Source organism: Micropterus dolomieu, linkage group LG12, assembly GCF_021292245.1.
Source record: "Micropterus dolomieu isolate WLL.071019.BEF.003 ecotype Adirondacks linkage group LG12, ASM2129224v1, whole genome shotgun sequence".
NCBI lineage: Eukaryota > Metazoa > Chordata > Actinopteri > Centrarchiformes > Centrarchidae > Micropterus > Micropterus dolomieu.
The window spans coordinates 30,605,355-30,625,109 of NC_060161.1; the positions used below are offsets into that span (position 1 = coordinate 30,605,355).

Here is a 19,755-nt window from a genome sequence, read left to right on the forward strand (position 1 = left end):
TTAAAATATTCCAATAACACTAAAATAAATGAAACGATTGATTTCCTTGTGAAAATAAACAAATTATAAACCAAACCAAAACAAGCTACTCTGCATATTTACAAAGCACATATTAGAGGCTGGATTGGGAAACCATTGGTTGACTTACGGAGTTAATAACCAGTGTTGTGTGTCTGCTTAGCCTGATCGCCGTTGTTGGGATAGTGAAGGCAGATAACGAAAAGATATCCTGGCTATGTTGAACTTCCTTCAAACTACAGGAAACTGGTTTAATGTTTATCTGAGCTATTTATTACATTTACATTACATGAAACATTTATTAATTGAGCTGACTATTGAAATACACTTAGTCATTTAGCTGACTACTGCTATTATATGGGTTAAGCCAAAGAAAACTAACTGTTGGTGCGGTTGTGGAGAAGTAAACTGTCATGTTTAACAATTCTTTGTTATTTCCTCTGACTACAAAAAATACACAGTGTGTGATGATGACATCCCTAAAGAGACGGTGTCTCCTGCTCCTTGCTGCCTTCCTCCTTCTGTCCTTCGTTCCCACAGTAACTGAAGTGGTGGATTCAATGGCAGACTGTGCTGAGTTTCTTCTTGAGCAAACTCCACCACAGGTCCCAGAAGTCTTGGAGGGCGGCAACATCCTGAACCAGAAACGATACAAACCCATTTGCCAGACTTTTAAGAACAAGAAAAGGTTTGTGACGCTCTACGACACAGAGAACAAGATTCCTGTGTTTTCTGCTTACAAGTATAGAGGGGAAAAACAGATTGACAGAAACGAAAAACAGAAGAAAAGACCCCCTTGGAAAATAGAGCCACAGGTGTGTTTTTCTTTTGTTCATTCATGAAAATATTAACTTTCATCTCCTCACACTCTGGCAGCAATCCACCACTGTTCCCGCTGGTGGATTGCTGCCTGATGGATTTTTACTTCCACAAGTGAGAGACAGCAGTGCTACGTTTTCCAAAACTGATCTTATTAAAAAAACTCCCTTGACCATGAGAATGTGTTGCTCCTTATACTTTTTTGTTTTTATCAGTAAGTTGACCTTTGATTGGTGTTTTAATCAGTGTCAGCAGGTAATATGAGAATTGCTTATTTACTGTCCACCACTGACTGAGTCTTCCAACTTTTGCAGCTGGAAGAAAAAAACACCAACAACATGAGGGATGACAGATTAACCTGCCAGGCCAGCAACGATGATTATAAGAATAACATTGATTATAATAGAGGCCACTTATTTCCAAATAGTCACGCATTTGATAAAGATGACAAAATCTCAACGTTCACCCTGACAAACATCGTTCCACAAGCAGTGTCTTTCAATGGTGGCAGCTGGGAAAAAATGGAGACCTGTGTCAAATGCGTCCTGGAAAAGTATTGCATCAACAATAATGGTGTCATTGAAGGCTTTGTAGTGACAGGAGCAATGCCCGGCAACAACAAACTGAAGAAGAAAATTAATATACCATCCATTCTCTGGTCAGCATTCTGCTGTTACAGTCACAACTTGCAGAAGTGGATAGCAAGTGCTCACTGGGGGGAAAACATTGCAGAACCTAATTCTAAATATCTGCAGACAAAGACTTTGAAAGAACTCCACCAAAAAGTGAGCACAAGGGAAAAAAGATTTGAGGTGTTTCCCAGAACACAGTGCCCTCTCGACACAACTGTTGCTGAGTTCTTCCCAGAAATGATAACAACCTGCAAGTGCCCACCCCAAGCTTCAACAACATCTGACCCGCCCACTACCACAACTACCGTTTCATCAACTACTGCTACTCCTACCTTGATACTTACAACTCCAGAAACAACAACTACTATTTTACCAACAACCACTCCGCCTCCAACCACAACTTCTGTCTCATCAACTACCACTGCTACTGACCCACCATCGACACCTAAACCCCAAACTACTACATTTCCACCAACAACCATACTCTCTACAACTACCACTAAAGCTACAACTACTACTTCTACTACAACTACAACCACCACAAGAAATACAAAGAAGGAAAAGAATAATTCAGTAAGTAACAGGGGTAGTGGGCAAGGTGGTGGTGATGCAGGACAAGTTGGTGGTGCAGTGGCAGGTGTTGTTGCAGTAGTTGGTGGTGCAGTGGCAGATGGTAGTATACTGGGAGGTGGTGCTGCAAAAGGAGTTGGTGGTGCAGTGGCAGGTGGTAGTATACTGGGAGGTGGTGCTGCAAAAGGAGTTGGTGGTGCAGTGGCAGGTGGTAGTATACTGGGAGGTGGTGCTGCAAAAGGAGTTGGTGGTGCAGTGGCAGGTGGTATTGTGCAGGGAGGTGGTACTGGAGTAGGAGTTGGTGATGCAGTGGCAGGTGGTAGTATCCTGGGAGGTGGTGCTGCTGTAGGAGGTGGTGCTGCAGTGGCAGGTGGTAGTATCCTGGGAGGTGGTGCTGCTGTAGGAGGTGGTGCTGCATTGGCAGCTGGTAGTATCCTGGGAGGTGGTGCTGCTGTAGGAGTTGGTGGTGCAGTGGCAGGTGGTAGTATCCTGGGAGGTGGTGCTGCTGTAAATGTTGGTGGTGCACTGGAAGAGGGTGTTCCCACAGTGCCTGCTATGTCTCAAAGTTCCCTTAGCATATCTGCCTCTCTTACCTCTGGCCATGATACTACCACAACTAGCATTCCCTCAACTACTGCATCTTCTAGTACCACTATACCTGTAACTATAGAAACACCAACAATCAGCATTACATTAACAGCCACTGCTCCATCAATCACAGCATCTATCCCATCAACAATAACTGCAACTTATATAACTATTGAACCCCAAACTAACACAGCCAACCTGATATCAACGACAAACATTCCTGGAACTACTGAACTCCAAACTAACACAACCAATCAGACATTAGCGACTATCATTCCTACAACTATTGAACCCCAAACTAACACAACCAACCAGACACCAACAACCTTCATTCCTACAACTTCTGAACTCCAAACTAACACAACAAACCAGTGTGATGGCAATTCAAGTTTTCAAATAAACAGGTCAGGCAAACACTTCTGTGAATTTTATTACAGTCTTTTGCAGAAGGACTCACAGCAACACACATACGCTGTATACATGTATGCTCAAATGAGTGCAGAGAGCTCAGTGATCCTAGTATTTATCCAGCTTTAAGATATTTCGACTGTTACATTTACACAGATTAAGTGCCACATCATACAAGTCTCCTTGAGTCCAGGGTTACATACAATTTGTTTGGAATTCCAATTACACCAGACATCAGCAACTATCACTCCTTCAGCATAAAACACAAACAAACACAACCACTTTCAACCAATCAGACATTAGCGACTATCATTCCTACAACTATTGAACCCCAAACTAACACAACCAACCAGACACCAACAACCTTCATTCCTACAACTTCTGAACTCCAAACTAACACAACAAACCAGTGTGATGGCAATTCAAGTTTTCAAATAAACAGGTCAGGCAAACACTTCTGTGAATTTTATTACAGTCTTTTGCAGAAGGACTCACAGCAACACACATACGCTGTATACATGTATGCTCAAATGAGTGCAGAGAGCTCAGTGATCCTAGTATTTATCCAGCTTTAAGATATTTCGACTGTTACATTTACACAGATTAAGTGCCACATCATACAAGTCTCCTTGAGTCCAGGGTTACATACAATTTGTTTGGAATTCCAATTACACCAGACATCAGCAACTATCACTCCTTCAGCATAAAACACAAACAAACACAACCACTTTCAACCAATCAGACATTAGCGACTATCATTCCTACAACTATTGAACCCCAAACTAACACAACCAACCAGACACCAACAACCTTCATTCCTACAACTTCTGAACCCCAAACTAAAACAAACACCAGTAACTATTATTCTTATAACTTATGAACCCCCAAGTAAAACCAGACATCAGCGACTATACTTCTTACTACTTGTGAACCCCAAACTAATCAAACCAACTAGACTTCAACAACCTTTATTTCTACAACTTCTGAACCCCAAACTAAAACAACCAACCAGACATCAGCAACTATCATTCTTACAACTTGTAAACCCCAAACTAACACGACCAACTAGACTTCAAAGACAGCAATTATTACAACTACCAAACCCAGAAGTAACACAACAGCTCAGCACCTCAACATCTCCGAATGTTGAAATGTGAAAACATAAAATCTTGACTGTTAACCTTTAAAACCATTGTGAATGGATGTAATGTTTTGAAGAATTGTCATCCTTTCTTGACTGTTCAATGTTAATTTTTTTTCATCTATAATAAAATCAACCAAATGCCATTATCTTTGTAATTTTATTTTAGTAGCCACAAAATCAGAATTTTAACTTTAAAAGTTGAAGATACACAATGAAGCACAATCTGGATTCAATTCAAATCTGAATTGTTGTTTGATGACTAGTGCAGTTTGTGTGAAAAGCTTGCTGACGTCAGCATAGCTGACTTTGTTGGATCTCTGTGAAGCACTTTCGTAATCTTGTTTCTTAAATTGTGCTATATAAATAAAATGGATTGGATCTTGAAGCAAAGCTTTGGCTGATAAGGTGATGAGGCACACCCATCTGCAAAGCCTTCTTCACCACCAGGCTGTTCATCATCAGCTCCTCCTTCAGCTGGTTTGTTTTGGAAACCTCCTGGTTCTCCATGGGGCAGGACCTGTCATATAGTGGAAACAGGTCTGAGACCGGCTTCTACATAATTAACGCCGTGGGCTGGAACTCTGCGCTAGACATTCCTGAGGACCAGGGGTCTCATTTATAAAATTGTGGGTAGACACCTCACTAAAAGTGTACGTGCGCCTAAAAGTCTAAAAATGCCTTAAAAATATTCAGACTTATAAAACCGTTCTTACGCACACTTGCAAGCAAGTTCCCAATCAACACACACATCACAATCAACTTGAAATATGGTGCATGTGAGGGAGCTCCATGTCCGACCCTTCAAACGCCCATAGTTGCCTATAAATGGTCCGTGAAACACCCCTTATTAATATTAATACATACTGACAGGAAGAAAAGGAGGCTAATTCTGACAGAGAAGCAACAAAACGAGATTTAACTCAGTGTGACACTGACATTCCTTTTGGTGAAGCTGAAGCATGTTGTTTGGTTGGTAAAAAACACACTTTCGTGCGACACTTGTACACTGGAGGAAAGAGGGCACTGGAGCTCCAACCCTTTATAACCGATCTGCAGGAAGGCGCTTCCCTCTTGAGTAGTGACATCACTGACCGGAGGGGGACACACACGCAGGACGGGATGACCCAGGTACTTATTTGGATTCCCCTGTTCGAAAAGAGTGTAAACCAAATGATTTCCACTTGTGTTTAAACTTTTATTTGGGCTACACAAACAGTCCACTCACTTAACGAGGCTGCCGATGAGTTAAAATAAATGAAGTAGTGTTATTTTTTCATAACGTGTTTTTAGATCCATACGCTGCCACACAGCGTTTGACTCGATAAGGAAATGAACATGTGATAAAAATACATGAAACTATGCACTCGTATTTGCTCGACTGATGCACTGAAAACGGCAACAATTTAAATGAAATTTGTCCTCCTGTTCACCTTATTTATGAGAATAAATTTCAATGCATGCAAGTATTAATTAATATGATTCCTGATTAAACTGTCCAACATATTCGAGGTGATTTTCAGAGATGCTCACAAGTCTTTGAGCTAGAGTCCAAGTCTCAAGTCTCTCGTGGTTATTATGAATGTTGTATCACCTGCTGCGTTCAATCCAGGTTGCTAATAAAACTATATAGCTATAAGGAATTCTTTAACTGTAACCTACTTTTAATTTACAGAGCACAATCATGTAATGTGCAATGCAATTATTGATGGTTTATTAAATACTGTAAGTCAAAACACTCCCCAGACTGTTAAACCCAGTGTAACATTAACTAAATAAAAGTGTGACATTGCATAATCAACAATAAACCTGTCTTGTTTTTAACTTACAGAGCACAACCATCTAGCCTAATTAATGACAGCTTTTAAACTACTGTAAGTCAGTAAAATTAATTTTTTAAATCACAGATTATAAAATTCGATTATCTAAATGTTATTTTATTAGGTAGGCTAATGTTGACATTCACTTTACAGACACATGGTTATATATATATTCAGCACATCGCTGCTGCTAACTTATGAGCACTGCTACTAAAATTTCACTCAATTATTGATGTCAAACGATTTTCACCCGCACGCTGTGAGCACGGCTTTGCTAGCTTCCTCTCCTCATTCATCAAAGGACGTCTACATTACGTGACAGCTGCTGTTATAAGAGCAGCAGAGTTAGGTCTTTTAAGGAATGCAGTATGTGTGCGTGAAACGAGAGTCAATCAGTCTGTCTGGCAGAAAATGTACAGTCTAGGTCACAGCGTGTCTGTTGATGAAACGGACGCGTTTCCCTAACTGCTGGAAAGTTATTCTGGGACCATGCCTGGCCACTTCAGAGAATCATGAGGCGTTTGGCAAAATCCAGTCTGGGTTCCATAAAAAACATTCTACAGGAACTGCATTAGTTAAAGTTTCTAGTGACATTATGATGTCAGCTGACTCTAAGGAATACACAGTTTTGGTCCTACTGGACCTTTCATCTGCTTTTGATACTATTGATCACAGTACTATGATAAATAGACTTCATGATCTGGCTGGGTTGTCTGAATCAGTTTTAAAATGGTTTTCATCCTACCTTTCTGGTAGAAGTTTTGGTGTTTATGTGAATCAGATCATGTCTGAAACTGCAGGGTTATCATGTGGGGTACCTCAGGGTTCTGTCTTGGGACCTATTCTGTTCCTTTTGTATGTATTTCCTCTAGGAGAGATAATTAGTCAATTTAACAACATATCTTACCATCTGTATGCGGATGATATTCAACTGTACTGCTAGTTTAAGTATAAATTGTCTTTTCTAATCAACTGCGTGACTAGTATCAAACAGTGGTAATGTGACAGAAACACGAATTATCGCCCCTTAGGCTCATCTTGGAGTACCACTCTAAACAGATGCTAGGAAAACTAGCTATTGTAATGTCTGCCCAATCTAAGCAGCTTGAACAGCAGCTTGAAAGCACCAACAGTCACTGAGTGAAGCGGATAAACGCATCACTGAGCTACAAGCTCCTCGCCACCTCCCAGAGGAGGGTGGAGTCGATGCGGAGAAAATTGAGGAAAAGAACGTTTAGCTTGAACACTCACTCTTTCAGCAAGAACAGGAGTTAGAGTGGAATAAAAATAAACTTAAAGATACAACTAAAACCCTAGACCAATCAGAAATCCTCCTTAAACAAGCAGTGGGGGAAGTCAAAGAGCTAAAAATACAAGTCAAGGTTCATAGTAAACTTAGAGAAGTTGAACAAAACCGTGTACAAGATATGCGAAGACAGCTAGAGGATAGGGACAGAGTAACCCAATCCCTGCTACAGCGGGAAAGCAAGGAGGGGGAGTTGGCTGATGCCAGAAGAGAGTTCCAGCTCTCACGTGAGATAGGCCAACATACTCACTCCTACGAACAACTCCCAACAGTGAGAGACAAGGCTCGGGGAGCGAGTCAGCCTCAGGAGGATGGTCTCCATGAGCACTCCCACGACTGATCCCACAGCATTATATGACAGAGCGCCATGTAAATAGCCCTCCACTTTCTCAGGTGAAGACGGCTTATTCCCCTCGGCTGCAACCGCCGCCAACTGCTGACCATGACTTAAGCCCTTCTGACAGGGACTTAGACAAAATAGCTCGCCACATAACAAGCTTTGAGCCTAAGGCTACAGGCTCACATGAGACCAGTATCTATCTAAAAGATATTGAATACTACTGGAGGCAATTCCCTGCTGTCACCATTGACGACAAGATTTACCTGATCAAGGTGACACGCCAGCCCAGATATGTCACTCTGCCAGGCACTGGTAGAGGAATATTCTGACTTGACATCACAATCAGCTGCACTGGCTGTTAAGCAAGGGAGGCCTCAGACAAGCGTACTTCAGTACCAAAAATGAGCCAGAGGTGGAGGAAGAGATAAATTTCAAATGCCTCTTTATCCAAAACCTCCATCCCACTACCAGTCATCATCTGGGTGTGGCGGCCTACCCATGCACCCAAACCAGTCGACAGCTACGTTAGTTAGCTACAAAAGGATTTGAAAAGCAGACACTCACCATGACGAGGCAATCTGAGCCCCATGGTGTCCTCACTTTCAGCATCAATTCTCTACAGGTGGAGCCAAAATGAGCTCCTGGCCTTGAACCACCTGCGTCCAACACGCACTGCGCACCTCCCAGACTTGCAGACCAAGCCAGAAGCAGAGGTGCAACCTGCCTCAGCAAACTGAGCACGGTCAATGTTATTCAGAGCCATGTTGGTCTGACAAGAGCCAAAATTATCTGAGGCCTGAAACCCATCGGCCCAGGTACACGCCCAACCGCTGTGAAACCAGCCTCTTTCAACAAAGGGGGGGACACAAAAATCACAAATCCCTTAACAATTGGGACAGGCAATCTCAGAGAGCTACACTCCAGAGATCCCACTATAGAGACGCAAATAGCGATGACACTGAAGGTGAGTCTGACACACCCACTTTTAGTAAGGAGGAAATTAAAGTGCTCAAGTGCCTGCTCCAAACCCTGTCAAAAAGGAAGACAAGAAGGCAAAGCACCTGACTGCAGCTGCTGCAAAGCCAAAGTCCCCTTTTCCCGACACTTTGTCAAAACGGCCGACACGATCACACAGATGGACTGAGAGAACAACTCCCTCCAGCACTCTCCTGATGGTAAAGTTCGACTCAGGGCAATCCGCCCTCCCAACAGTTCTTGTGTCACCTGACTGAAAGGGGAATTTCACGAAAATTCTACCTGCCTGTAACACTTGAAAACACTCTTGAGGTCCAGCCCTACGGCCCTGAAAACTTCAATTTGACAGCCATGACATTAATACACTTTTTATTAGTCCCATGGTGCATGTCTCACCATTTAACGCCATACCTTTGCTCATCGGCAAAGACCTCCTTAACCGCTTTGAGCCACTGCTTGACTTTCAGAACTTGATGATCGGGGCACAGGTGAGACAACCCCTCCCTATCTCACTGTGAAGACAGAACAAGAAACCTGCTTCTGTGCTTTAATTACCACCTCAAATGAAACACAGATCCCCAAAACCACTCCACTGGATTGGCCGATCAGCACCGATATTCATGAATGTGAGCTCAGCACTAGGCAAACAGAGGGCTGTTAAAGACACACCCCAGCACTTCCAGGCGGATTTGCTCCCCACCCATCCCGTCCATATGACTTGCAATGTCACCAGAGCCCAGGTAGCAGGCATGTCTCTGACAGCCGCCCCTGTGCCACAAATCTCAGTCCCTGACTCTCTCTGTGACTCTGACTTAATTCGGCTTCAAACTCTTGATCCTGCCATTCACACAATGCTCCTCTGCCTTTCTAACGCAAAGCCTGTCTCCAACAATGAGCTTGATTCCATACCTGGCTTAAAACATCTTTACCTGGTGCGCTCCTCTTTGCGTGTCATCAAGGTCATTCTCTCGTATGTCTCAGACGCCCGCCCTTCACCTGCGTTTGTGGTGCCTCAGAGCCACAGGGGGGTGATGCTCATGCATGCCCATGACTCACCTTACAAAAGCCACAAAGGAATCAAAGCAACACACAATGCACTTAAACAAGTAGCATATTGGCCAAACATGCGAAAAGATGTAGCAGACTACATCAAAACCTGTAAGGTTTGCTGCCAGTCCCAACCAGCAAAACCATCTCACAGAGCCTCCTTACAATGGAGAGGCATTTCTTTTCCCTTGTTAAACCCACAATTTGACTTGAGGGAACCTCAAACTGAATCAGCCAGAGGAAATAAACATTTCCTCACAGGCCAAAACAATTTGGACAAAAGCACACAAGGATGCAAAGTCTATTATGATCAAAACATGTCCCACAACAAGCTCTGAGTGGGGGACAAAGTTTGTAACCACATCTTTGCCCCACTAAGGAAACGGTCAGGACGATCAGAGAACAGGAAGACTTTCACACAAGTTCTCTCCCCACTGGGCTGATCGTTCTGTAGTCACAGCCACATATTCACCTGTTCTGGACCAAATCAAGCTTCACAAAAATGCCATGGGACTTGTCGGGAACGATAACGTCCTAATAAATTAATAATTAACAGAAATCCTCGACAACTAGGGACAATAGCTGCTAGTGGGTAAAGGAAGGTCATATTAGAGTTTACGTGTGTGCCTTGTAAAACATAACTTGGAAGCCAGGTATCTTTTACTTCGGTCTGCCACCCACAGCTCTAGCCACTATTCTGTGTCTCCCTGTTGCAATTTAACCTACCACTAAGTTAACCAATTAAATTTGAAAAGAATTTTCACCCACCAGGTGGATCTGCTTTCAACCTGACCACTTAGTCACAAGTGGGGGTTACTGTGTCCAAATTTATTGCTCCTTTAATCAATTAAGAATATCTGCTCCAGAACAGACATCTTGTTACAGCAACTGCAGAAATAGAATATCACTCAACAGTTCCTCTCAGGACTAAAAGCCGCTTCTTCTATCAAATTGTTTTTATTAGCCAAGGGCTACAACCACAGTCAAGACTGTTATCCTAAACCCGCTAAACAACCCTCAAGCTCACTGCAGGTTATGGTTCTGAATATCAAAGAATTTTTTTATTTTAGTTTTAGGTGATTAAGTAACACAGCAGGCACCTGCTACTTTGTGCCTGACTGTTAAAATGACCAGAAATTAGCTTTCTCCTGAACAGCCTATCAGAACTCTTTTTAAGAGAGGGCAGGAAACCCTAAACTGCCCCCCCCCCCCCCCCCCCCCCCCCCCCCCCCCACCACACACACGTAACCAACTGTATCCTCATGACTCAAAGCATTACCTTGTTTAATTAAATAATCTTTAAGTTACTTAACAGGTCTCTCCACTCCATTTGAGTAGTTATGATACCATGTTGTTGTTGTTGAAAAGAAGAAGAAGTAAATTTTTCAGCGCTTTAATTTTCAGCAAGGATCCCTGACATTTCTTCAATATATGTTGTAACCAATGCTTTGTTTCCAACACTTTCTGACACTTCCGTTAGAAATTATATGATAAAGAAACGTTATCCTATGCTACTTGATTAATTTTCCAGCTCGAATTTAATGTTAATAACTAATTTTCCCAGCTCCTGAGCAAATGATTGTTTAAAGAAATAATCATTTGCTATCTTCAGTCTCCTAATGGAACCAGAGTTCCCCCAAGAGGACAAAATAAGTATTAAATGCCATCGTTCTGAAATGTTGTTTAATCTTACCGTTTACTTGTTCATAATCTGATGCCATGTTCGTGTAACTTGCTTATATTCTCTAAGTAAGCTCTCTTGGCTCTCTCTTCTCCTGTTCGTTCTTCCCTTGGACTTTGGCATGCGCTCAGCGTGCTCCGTCTCCCAGCAACGCCCTAAGAAGTCCGGCCTGGCTTGCCACGAAAACGCTTTTGTTCTTTTCAGGCCACACACGCGAAGCGCCGCGAACTCGGTTTTTCCCTCGCTTCCAGCAACTTACTTGCTTGAGTTAACTTACACTGCTCCCACACAATCAAACCTTTAACCCGAGCCAGGTTTAAAAGCCTCACACTGCAAGTTTTCTTCAATAAGCTGACCAAGACGGACCTCCAGAGCAATTCCCTGGCAGAGAAAGCGCCCGGCCGACGGCTTTAAGCTGTCCTAACCGAGAACGCATGGAACTCAGCCAGCGTGAGGCTGCCGACCAGCAACCCGGCTGGGAGAAATGACAAACAGTAAGACTAAAACCCTACATTCTGTGTGATAAGTGATGTCCAATAGTTTGTTAATCGATTATCTTTGACCCTTAAAACTCATAGCCAAATTAGTTATTATCATAGCTTGCGTTTATTAGTTGCCCTTATGAGTCAAATTCTCCCCACCAGAGAACCCAGTTTACAATAGAACTCCACATTCTCATTGTTTGCCCCATGTTTGTTGAGCCATTTATTTCACCTTATCTAATAAATTTCACCGTAATAACAGGAATTGTGTGTGTGTATCCAAGTCCCTGTCACGGAGAATTTACTCCTTCGATATGAGATTGACTGATTGATTTAAGATAATTGAGCGATTAACTAACTGATCACTAGTGAATAATTGTATAATTATTAAAACGTTACCCAGAGGTCCGGAGACTCTGGGCAAACTGAATCTCCGGTGGTGCCCTTTTTATTAATTTCATAAGTTTATTAAAAATCATACGTAGACCTGCTACAATTGATTAAGCATTGATTGATTGTAGTGGACTGGGTAACAACAACAATGTTGAAAAGTTCTCTTTTTGTAGTTCACTAGAAATTACTTGATAGTGAAAAACCATTGAATTATAGTTGACCGGGAAATATGATTGAAGAGTCATTGCAGTAACTTAGTTGACTGGGAGATCATCGCTTGGTGGATCAACATTCCTGAACCCCACACATCTCATGAGTCCACATCAGGTAAGTTAAGCATATATTTATTTATCTAATGTTGAACTGTACCAAATCCATAGACATTTATTCTTCATTGACTTTGTCTAACATTATGTGCAGTCATAGACTATACAAGTGTTTCAATAATGTCTCTGAGGAGATTCAGGTTCAAGATGCTCATCATCCCCGCCATCGTGACGCACATCCAATCCGAGGATTGGTTCGTCACGATAGATCTAAAGGACGCCTATTTCCACGTCTCCATCCGTCCTTCTCACAGGAAGTTCCTGAGGTTCGCCTTCGGGGGTGTGGCTTACCAGTATCGGGTTCTTCCATTCGGCCTGGCACTTCCCCTCGCACATTCACCAAGTGTATGGATGCAGCACTGGCCCCGCTGAGGCTCCAGGGCATCCGGATTTCAACTACATCGACGACTGGCTCATCCTAGCCCAGTCTCGAGAGTTGGCGGTTCGGCATCGAGATGTCATTCTGGCTCATCTGCGGCGTTTAGGGCTGTGGCTCAACGCAAAGAAAAGTGTGCTGGCGCCCACCCAATGGACTACGTTCCTAGGGGTAGTATGGGATTCGACAACGATGCGGGCACAATTGTCTCCGGCACGTGTCGACACCATATTGGCTGCCGTGAAAGGGGTGAAGTTAGGCCACGCCATCACTATAAAACACTTTCAACGAGTGTTGGGTCTCCTGGCGGCTGCGTCCAGCGTAATACCATCTGGACTGCTGCACATGAGACCCCTGCAGTGGTGGCTAAGGACCAAGGGTTTTTCCCCGAGGGGAAATCCTCTCCGTCTGATTTGGAAGTGTCTTCGTTCCCTATCAGTTTGGAAGGAAACTTGGTTCCTGTCCCAGGGGCCCGTGCTGGGAGGGTCTTGTCGCCGGCTGGTCATTTCGACAGACGCCTCCCTCACGGGCTGGGGCGCGGTCATGGACGGCCGCTTTGCAAGGGGATCCTGGCAGGTGCATCAATCCGAGTGGCATATCAACTGTCTCGAGATGTTGGCGGTGTTCCAGGCTCTAAGGACTTCCCTGCCCGATCTCCAAGGCCACCACGTCCTGGTTCGTTCCGACAACACAGCGGTGGTGGCCTATCTGAATCACCAGGGTGGTCTGCACTCGTGCCCTCTGTACAGACTGGCGCGTCAGATCCTCCTGTGGTCCCAGCAGAGGTTACTATCCCTCAGGGCGATGTATCTCCCGGGGACGCAGAATCAGGGAGCAGACCTGCTGTTGAGGCAGGGGCTGAGGCCCGGGGAATGGAGACTTCACCCCAAAGTGGTGGAGCTCTTGTGCGAAGAGTTCGGCCCCATAGACGTGGATCTGTTTGCGTCTCAAGAGACTACGCACTGCCCGCTATGGTTTTCTCTCGTTCCTCCAGCCTCGTTGGGTCTGGACGCCATGGTATATTCAAGGCCGAGACTACGTCTGTACGCTTTTCCCCCAGTCACTCTGCTCCCGGGGGTTCTGGAGTGGGTCCACCAGGACAATGTCGGCCTACTGCTCGTAGCCCCTTTTTGGCCAACCCGGGTGTGGTTCTTGGACATCATGTCGCTCCTGGACGGCCCGCCGTGGCGGGTCCCTCTGAGGAGAGACCTGCTGTCCCAGGCGCAGGGTCAGGTTCTTCACCCTTGCCCCGCCATATGGCGACTGTGGGTCTGGCCCCTGAGTGGGCACAGTACCTAGAGGTCTAACAGCCGGAGCAGTCGAGACCCTCCTCAGCTCCAGGGCCCAATCCACACGGAGGATGTACGGCCTGAAGTGGAGTGTTTTCTCCACTTGGTGTAGGGAGCGGTCGGTGGACCCTGTTACCTGCCCGGTGGTTCAGGTACTTCCAGGACCAGATTCCAGGTTTTCTGCTGGTCTTTCCCCTTCCACCCTCAAGGTGTACGTGGCAGCTATTTCATCTTTCCACACCCCTCTGAGGGAGGGGTATTTGGGGAAACTTCCCTTGGTTGTACGTTTCCTCCATGATGCATAGTAAACAACCTGAGAATAGTTCTGTCAAAAGTGAATCTATTTTTGTTTATTTTCAGTAAATGTACATGATTTGTATAATGTGAAAGAAATGAACTGCAGACGCCTGATACTGTGTGAATTACATTTTTACAGAAAATTAAACTGAGCTTTAATCAACGTCTCATCAAACTTTAAATCATTGTAACATCCAACTGGCTAGAGGTCCTCGATCATTAATTGATGCCTTTTGAATATATATATATATAGATAGATATATTCTGTCATGATCCTTAATTTACTGTGGTCCCAGGGCACCATCTAGTGTCCTTTTTGTATTTTTCCAATGTAAAGTAGTAAACTGGAGCATAGATAAGAACAAGAAGTTCACTAATCAGCACACTACTGATGATACAAAAATAAAACTGCTTTGGCCGTGGTGTTTGGTTGAGAACAATGCGTTTTATTTCAAATAGGCTGCACAAAATTGATGTCAGATGACTGATAACTGTCTTCTGGGCTTTATTACAGTACAGTATCAAATTTAGTATAAATCAAAATTGGTGTTGTACAATGTACACTGAGAAGATAGATGGGATGCTGAGTAATGCTTCGGTTAGTAACACCCAGTTTACTGTTTTCAGTGGTGTATAAAGACCTTACATAATGAACCGTTATGTTTATATTACCTTAGAATGAGCCATTTATATCTACATACAGACAAAGTCAGGACAGATACAGACAGATGACAGCAGAAATAAAGGATATAACCGTGGATTTTCCCAGATGGAAGGAGCTGATAGTTAACTGAAATAAAATGAGCAACTAATGGAAAAAACATTAATAACTCTGGCTGTTGGGGTGAATAAAACATTTGTAAGATTGGTGACCTCTACTTTCAGATTACGATAAGGGAACAAGTGTGAAATGTATTTTATAGAAATTATTTTGAAAAATATTAAAACTATTACTATTGAATTATCTACTAAAGGTGGGTGTTTATTTTATTATTATTAATCTGTTTAAATAGCTTCTTCCAACATTTATACCCACCTGTGTATTTCATGTTGAAATCCAGCTCTCCCCACTTCATTAAGCTTCACAGCTGGAAACATGTTTGGCAAGTTCTGGAGATGAAGAAGAATGTGATGTCTTCCTCGTGCATCTGGGTCTAAGCATGACTGGGTCCTCAGGGTTAGACTGTCAAGAAGTGGTTTTGCTTGAAGATCACCTGCACAGCTGGTGTAGGTTTGGATTACCTTTTATAAATAAAGTTTATTAAGAAACTAGTTGAGACATACTGTATATGTGGAGCCTGCTGTTTTTAGTCGCTTAGAAACTGTTTTTCTTTTAAATTAAGAATTGCATACATTATAGTGTTTTTTCTCTTTAATGAATTCACTGTGTATTGTTATGATGTTTTGTCATTTTGTCTAATATTAGGGACCGTGCTGGAAATAAGTGTTTAATTACACTTTCACATGCTATCCTCTGGGAGGACAATATCTTGTGTTGACATGTTTTAATTGTTTACCTAAACAAAGCCATACCAAACGTTAGATTTGTAAATCTTCACCACAGGCTCCTTCCCTAGTTGGTCCAGGATGGATGAGGCCTCAGAGCCAACAAAAGGTGCTGCAAGATGGGCCTCTGTCAATTTCATGTTGAGCAACTTCAACTTGGCCCAGACAGATTCCTCCCTTTGCTGTTGATCAGGTCTTCTGGCTTGATAAAAACTCCCTGACAAGTTTCTCCTGCTCATCGTGCAATTAATGAAACTTTGGGTTCTTGGATTGAAAAAGTAGGATGTAATGCTTCAGCATGGGAAAGACAGCTGAATAGAAGTGGAGCTAAAGGAGGGTTTCCTTGTCCTCAAACAGCCCCTGCGAAAAATGTAAATTTTAAAGGGTTATATGTTGTTTTCAGCGACCACCAACAGTGCAGTTTTTACATTGCAACCAGGTGTCTGCTCGTCCACGTTCTAAACTCATGTGCGAGCAAAATCTGACAGCTTCACACAACATGCTGGAAACTCAGGTAAACTCCCACTGCAACGTTACAGTAATATTTTTATCAGCTTGAAGTTGCCTCAACCCAAAGCTCAAAAGGACCGCAGTTTCTTGCTGACCATGTTGAAGGTGGTGACACGAGTCCTCATCAATGTCAAGGAGTTGAGTCTCTCATAACAGCACATGAGAATTGACACCGGACCTGTCCGTGGGAGAGTCTTCCTTTCAAAAATCCCATCCAGTGCACTTAAGAGAGATTCTGCTGTTACAGATATGAGCTCCAGAGCTACAAGGTGTTGGACAACCATCTTCTCGTGTTTCTTGGACCAGTGGCTAATAAACACGTTAAATAATACAATACATTACACTGGCAAATTAATGTCTTAAAATTGCAAAGGAAAAGATAAAACATAACTCCAACCTGTCCACCCCACCTGAGTCACCCACCTTTAGTATAAACACCTGCACCCTCTTTAAAGACACTGTATCACACTTCAGAGTACTATCCACCCACCCTTCCACATGTCAGGGACTCAAAAGCCTTGACCTGTACTACTGGAGGCTTTCAGCTTTAAAAAAAAGAATTGCTGTTAAAGTATCCTATTTCGACAAACACCCCCACCGACTGTAGATCTAACTCACCCAAATAGAAAAAGTCACATCTTTAACAGTTAAAACTTGTGTAAGTTAAATATTGAGATATACAAATGATTGTCCGAAAGACCAATAGAATTCATTTTATTGAATTAATTTACAAATAAAGACCAAACTCTTTATTATCAGTTTCTTTCCAGTGACAGGGCCATTACATTGGTGAGTAACGCATACACTTGAAAAGCTTTCTGTTCCCCATAACAAAGAAACCTAGATTGTGTAAATGATTATGCATCCCTTTGCTCGGGGCCAGACGTTAGTGACTGTCCTAGGAGACAGAACCTCTGGTACAGCTGATTAACGCTGTACTTCTCTGTTTCTCTTTTATTAATAAATTCTTCAAAGACAGTTTACTCAATTATTTGCTCAATCCCTTACCAGGAATATAAATTTCCAAGACAGCATACAGTGTAAGAGCTGAAATAGTCTCTCTAGATTTTAGTAGTTCTAGACAAAAGATGAATGAATGAGTTTGAACATCTCAAGGTACAAGGTACAAAGTTGTTTATTAGTCATTATACAGCACAAGGCTGCATAACGAAACGAAATTTGTAGTTCCTTCGTGCTACACACACAACATATAATTAAGTGTAGGCCTATATTAAAATATGGCAACATATACAGTACAATAAAATAAAACAGTTATTTATATACATATATACATACACTTACACACCTTGAGCATTCCACAGTGCATTTTTTGTATTTGCATCTGGGGTGAATGTAAACAGCAGCAACCAGATGATAACATGAAAGTTTCATCTTCACAATAAACAGTGCGACATTTGGGAAACAGAGTCCATCCTGTGTGACTGCGTTTGTGCACCAAGCACCATCGATGTAAAACACAGAGTCCACCTCCTCTCATCTTGCCGGAGTCTTGCGCTGACAGCTCGGAACACGGACCACCTGCCGAGTGCTTCATGCGGTTGTTGATGCGGCAGGTCTCTGTATTGCATTTTATTTAAAGATTTTCTTTAAGTGCTATCATCGTCATAGTTCTACACGCTCTGCTGTTATCTTGTGGCTTATCATCATCATCATGCTATTTCAGTGGTTAGACTTCCTGGAACGGTGAGCTTCTGCATTAACATTATGATTGTTCTGGTTTCTAGAAGCAAAAGCATAAAGGAGTGGATTCAGGCAGCTGTTCACAAATACCAGTGCTCCAGTGATGTTCCAGCTGTTTATACAAAACTTCAACAGGCCCTTGTTGTTGAGCAAAAAAGCTGCCACACCAAGCACATTTATGATATGATGTGGCATCCATAGGACAAAGGAGGTCACGATGATTCTTGCAACCAGCCGGGTCATCTGTGGGTTGTTGAAGAAAGCTGCCTGGTTCACTTTTCTGTGGAGGTGGATATATGAAAATGCAATGACAGAAAATGAAACTAATCCAACCAGGGACTCTATCAGCAGCATGGCTACATCCTGGTTGTGGGAATAGTAGTGAGATTGGCATTCTGTCCAGTCCTGATCCGTGGTCACTAGCGAAACCACTAAAGTAGGGATGGACAGGATCATCACAACCAGCCAGAGCAGAACCAGCAGCCTCTTCTTTCTGACCTGATGTAAGTACGTCTGCAGGTACACCACCTGTAGGTAGCGCTGGACACTCAGCACCGTCACAGTCAGCAGGCTACCATAAAGGCTGCAGTACACTAGATACGCTAGGAGCTTACAGGCCACCAGGCCGAGGGTCCAGCTGAACAGAAAAGTGTATATCCACACTGGCAGGGTGAGCAGGCAGAGCAAGTCTGATATGGCCAAATTCAGCATCAAACTCTGGCTCACACTGGACAGGTGGTGCCAGTTTGGTTTGAGGATGATCACAGCAATGTTTCCAGGAACTCCTAGCGTGAAGCAGAGGGACAGCATTACCGCAGGGACCAGACCTCGGGAGTTCCACAATTCGGGAGGTGGATGTGCAGGAAAGGAGGAGGTGTTAGAAGTGACCACAGTGGAGTTGAGTTGTTCCATGCTGCAAACCTGAAAGTGATGATGGCAACAGTGCACTCAGTCAAAGGAAGATGTTTGAGGCATTCAAAGAGGAACAACAAAAAAACAAATGATGTCATATTCCATCGTGGCTGCAGTAGCAAGACTATATTATCGGATGTATTTTCTTATATTTAGTCTTTTCATTAACTGTTGTTTCCTCTGACTGGATCTCTCCTAAAGCTAAGATGCTTATACAGTAGATATCATTATCAATGGAAAGAAATGGCATAGGAAACAGTTTTTCACAACAACACCTCCACAGAAGTAAAAATAAAAAATACAGCAATAGAAAATAGGCCCTAAGTATAAGTTAGTGTCTTTGGCTAGAGCAACCGATAAGAACCTTAAAAATGTTAAACACAGTTTACCTATTGAATTACTACCTTAGTGAAGAAATAAGTTCATTGTCTACTACTTGTACTTTAAATGTAGTGATTGTTTATTTTATTTCAAAATTAATCAAGGGCAAGCACACAACTTATACTGATTAGAACTGTCTAAAAAATGATAAAATGTTTAAAATACAAAACCTGGTTAGCTGAGCTGGAGTGATTTAGATGTCTTCTTTTGGAGAGAAAGGGACAGGAAGGAGTTCTC

At 42.9% G+C, this 19,755-nt stretch overlaps 2 protein-coding genes across 2 annotated transcripts; one reads left to right on the forward strand and one right to left on the reverse strand.

Moving 5' to 3' along the window:
* The first annotated feature begins 483 nt into the window (after window positions 1-483).
* On the forward strand, window positions 484-3,821 carry LOC123980335 (serine-rich adhesin for platelets-like). The gene is made up of 2 exons (XM_046064666.1): window positions 484-833; window positions 1,152-3,821. Exons 1-2 carry the CDS (start codon window positions 486-488, stop codon window positions 3,162-3,164), a joined length of 2,361 nt encoding a protein of 786 aa, XP_045920622.1. The 5' UTR covers window positions 484-485; the 3' UTR covers window positions 3,165-3,821.
* A 14,383-nt stretch (window positions 3,822-18,204) lies between these two features.
* LOC123979896 (leukotriene B4 receptor 1-like) lies at window positions 18,205-19,176 on the reverse strand. The gene has a single exon (XM_046064007.1). The coding sequence runs from the start codon at window positions 19,135-19,137 to the stop codon at window positions 18,205-18,207; it is 933 nt and encodes a 310-aa protein (XP_045919963.1). The 5' UTR covers window positions 19,138-19,176.
* Between the last annotated feature and the right edge of the window lie 579 nt (window positions 19,177-19,755).

What these genes read in the sequence shown, in the direction of transcription:
- LOC123980335 (XM_046064666.1), top strand. Translation starts at nt 486, where the DNA reads ATGATGACATCCCTAAAGAGACGGTGTCTCCTGCTCCTTGCTGCCTTC. An exon ending in CTTGGAAAATAGAGCCACAG is followed by an intron (nt 834 to 1,151) that starts GTGTGTTTTTCT and finishes CAACTTTTGCAG; the next exon opens with CTGGAAGAAAAAAACACCAA.
- LOC123979896 (XM_046064007.1), bottom strand. Translation starts at nt 19,137, where the DNA reads ATGGAACAACTCAACTCCACTGTGGTCACTTCTAACACCTCCTCCTTT.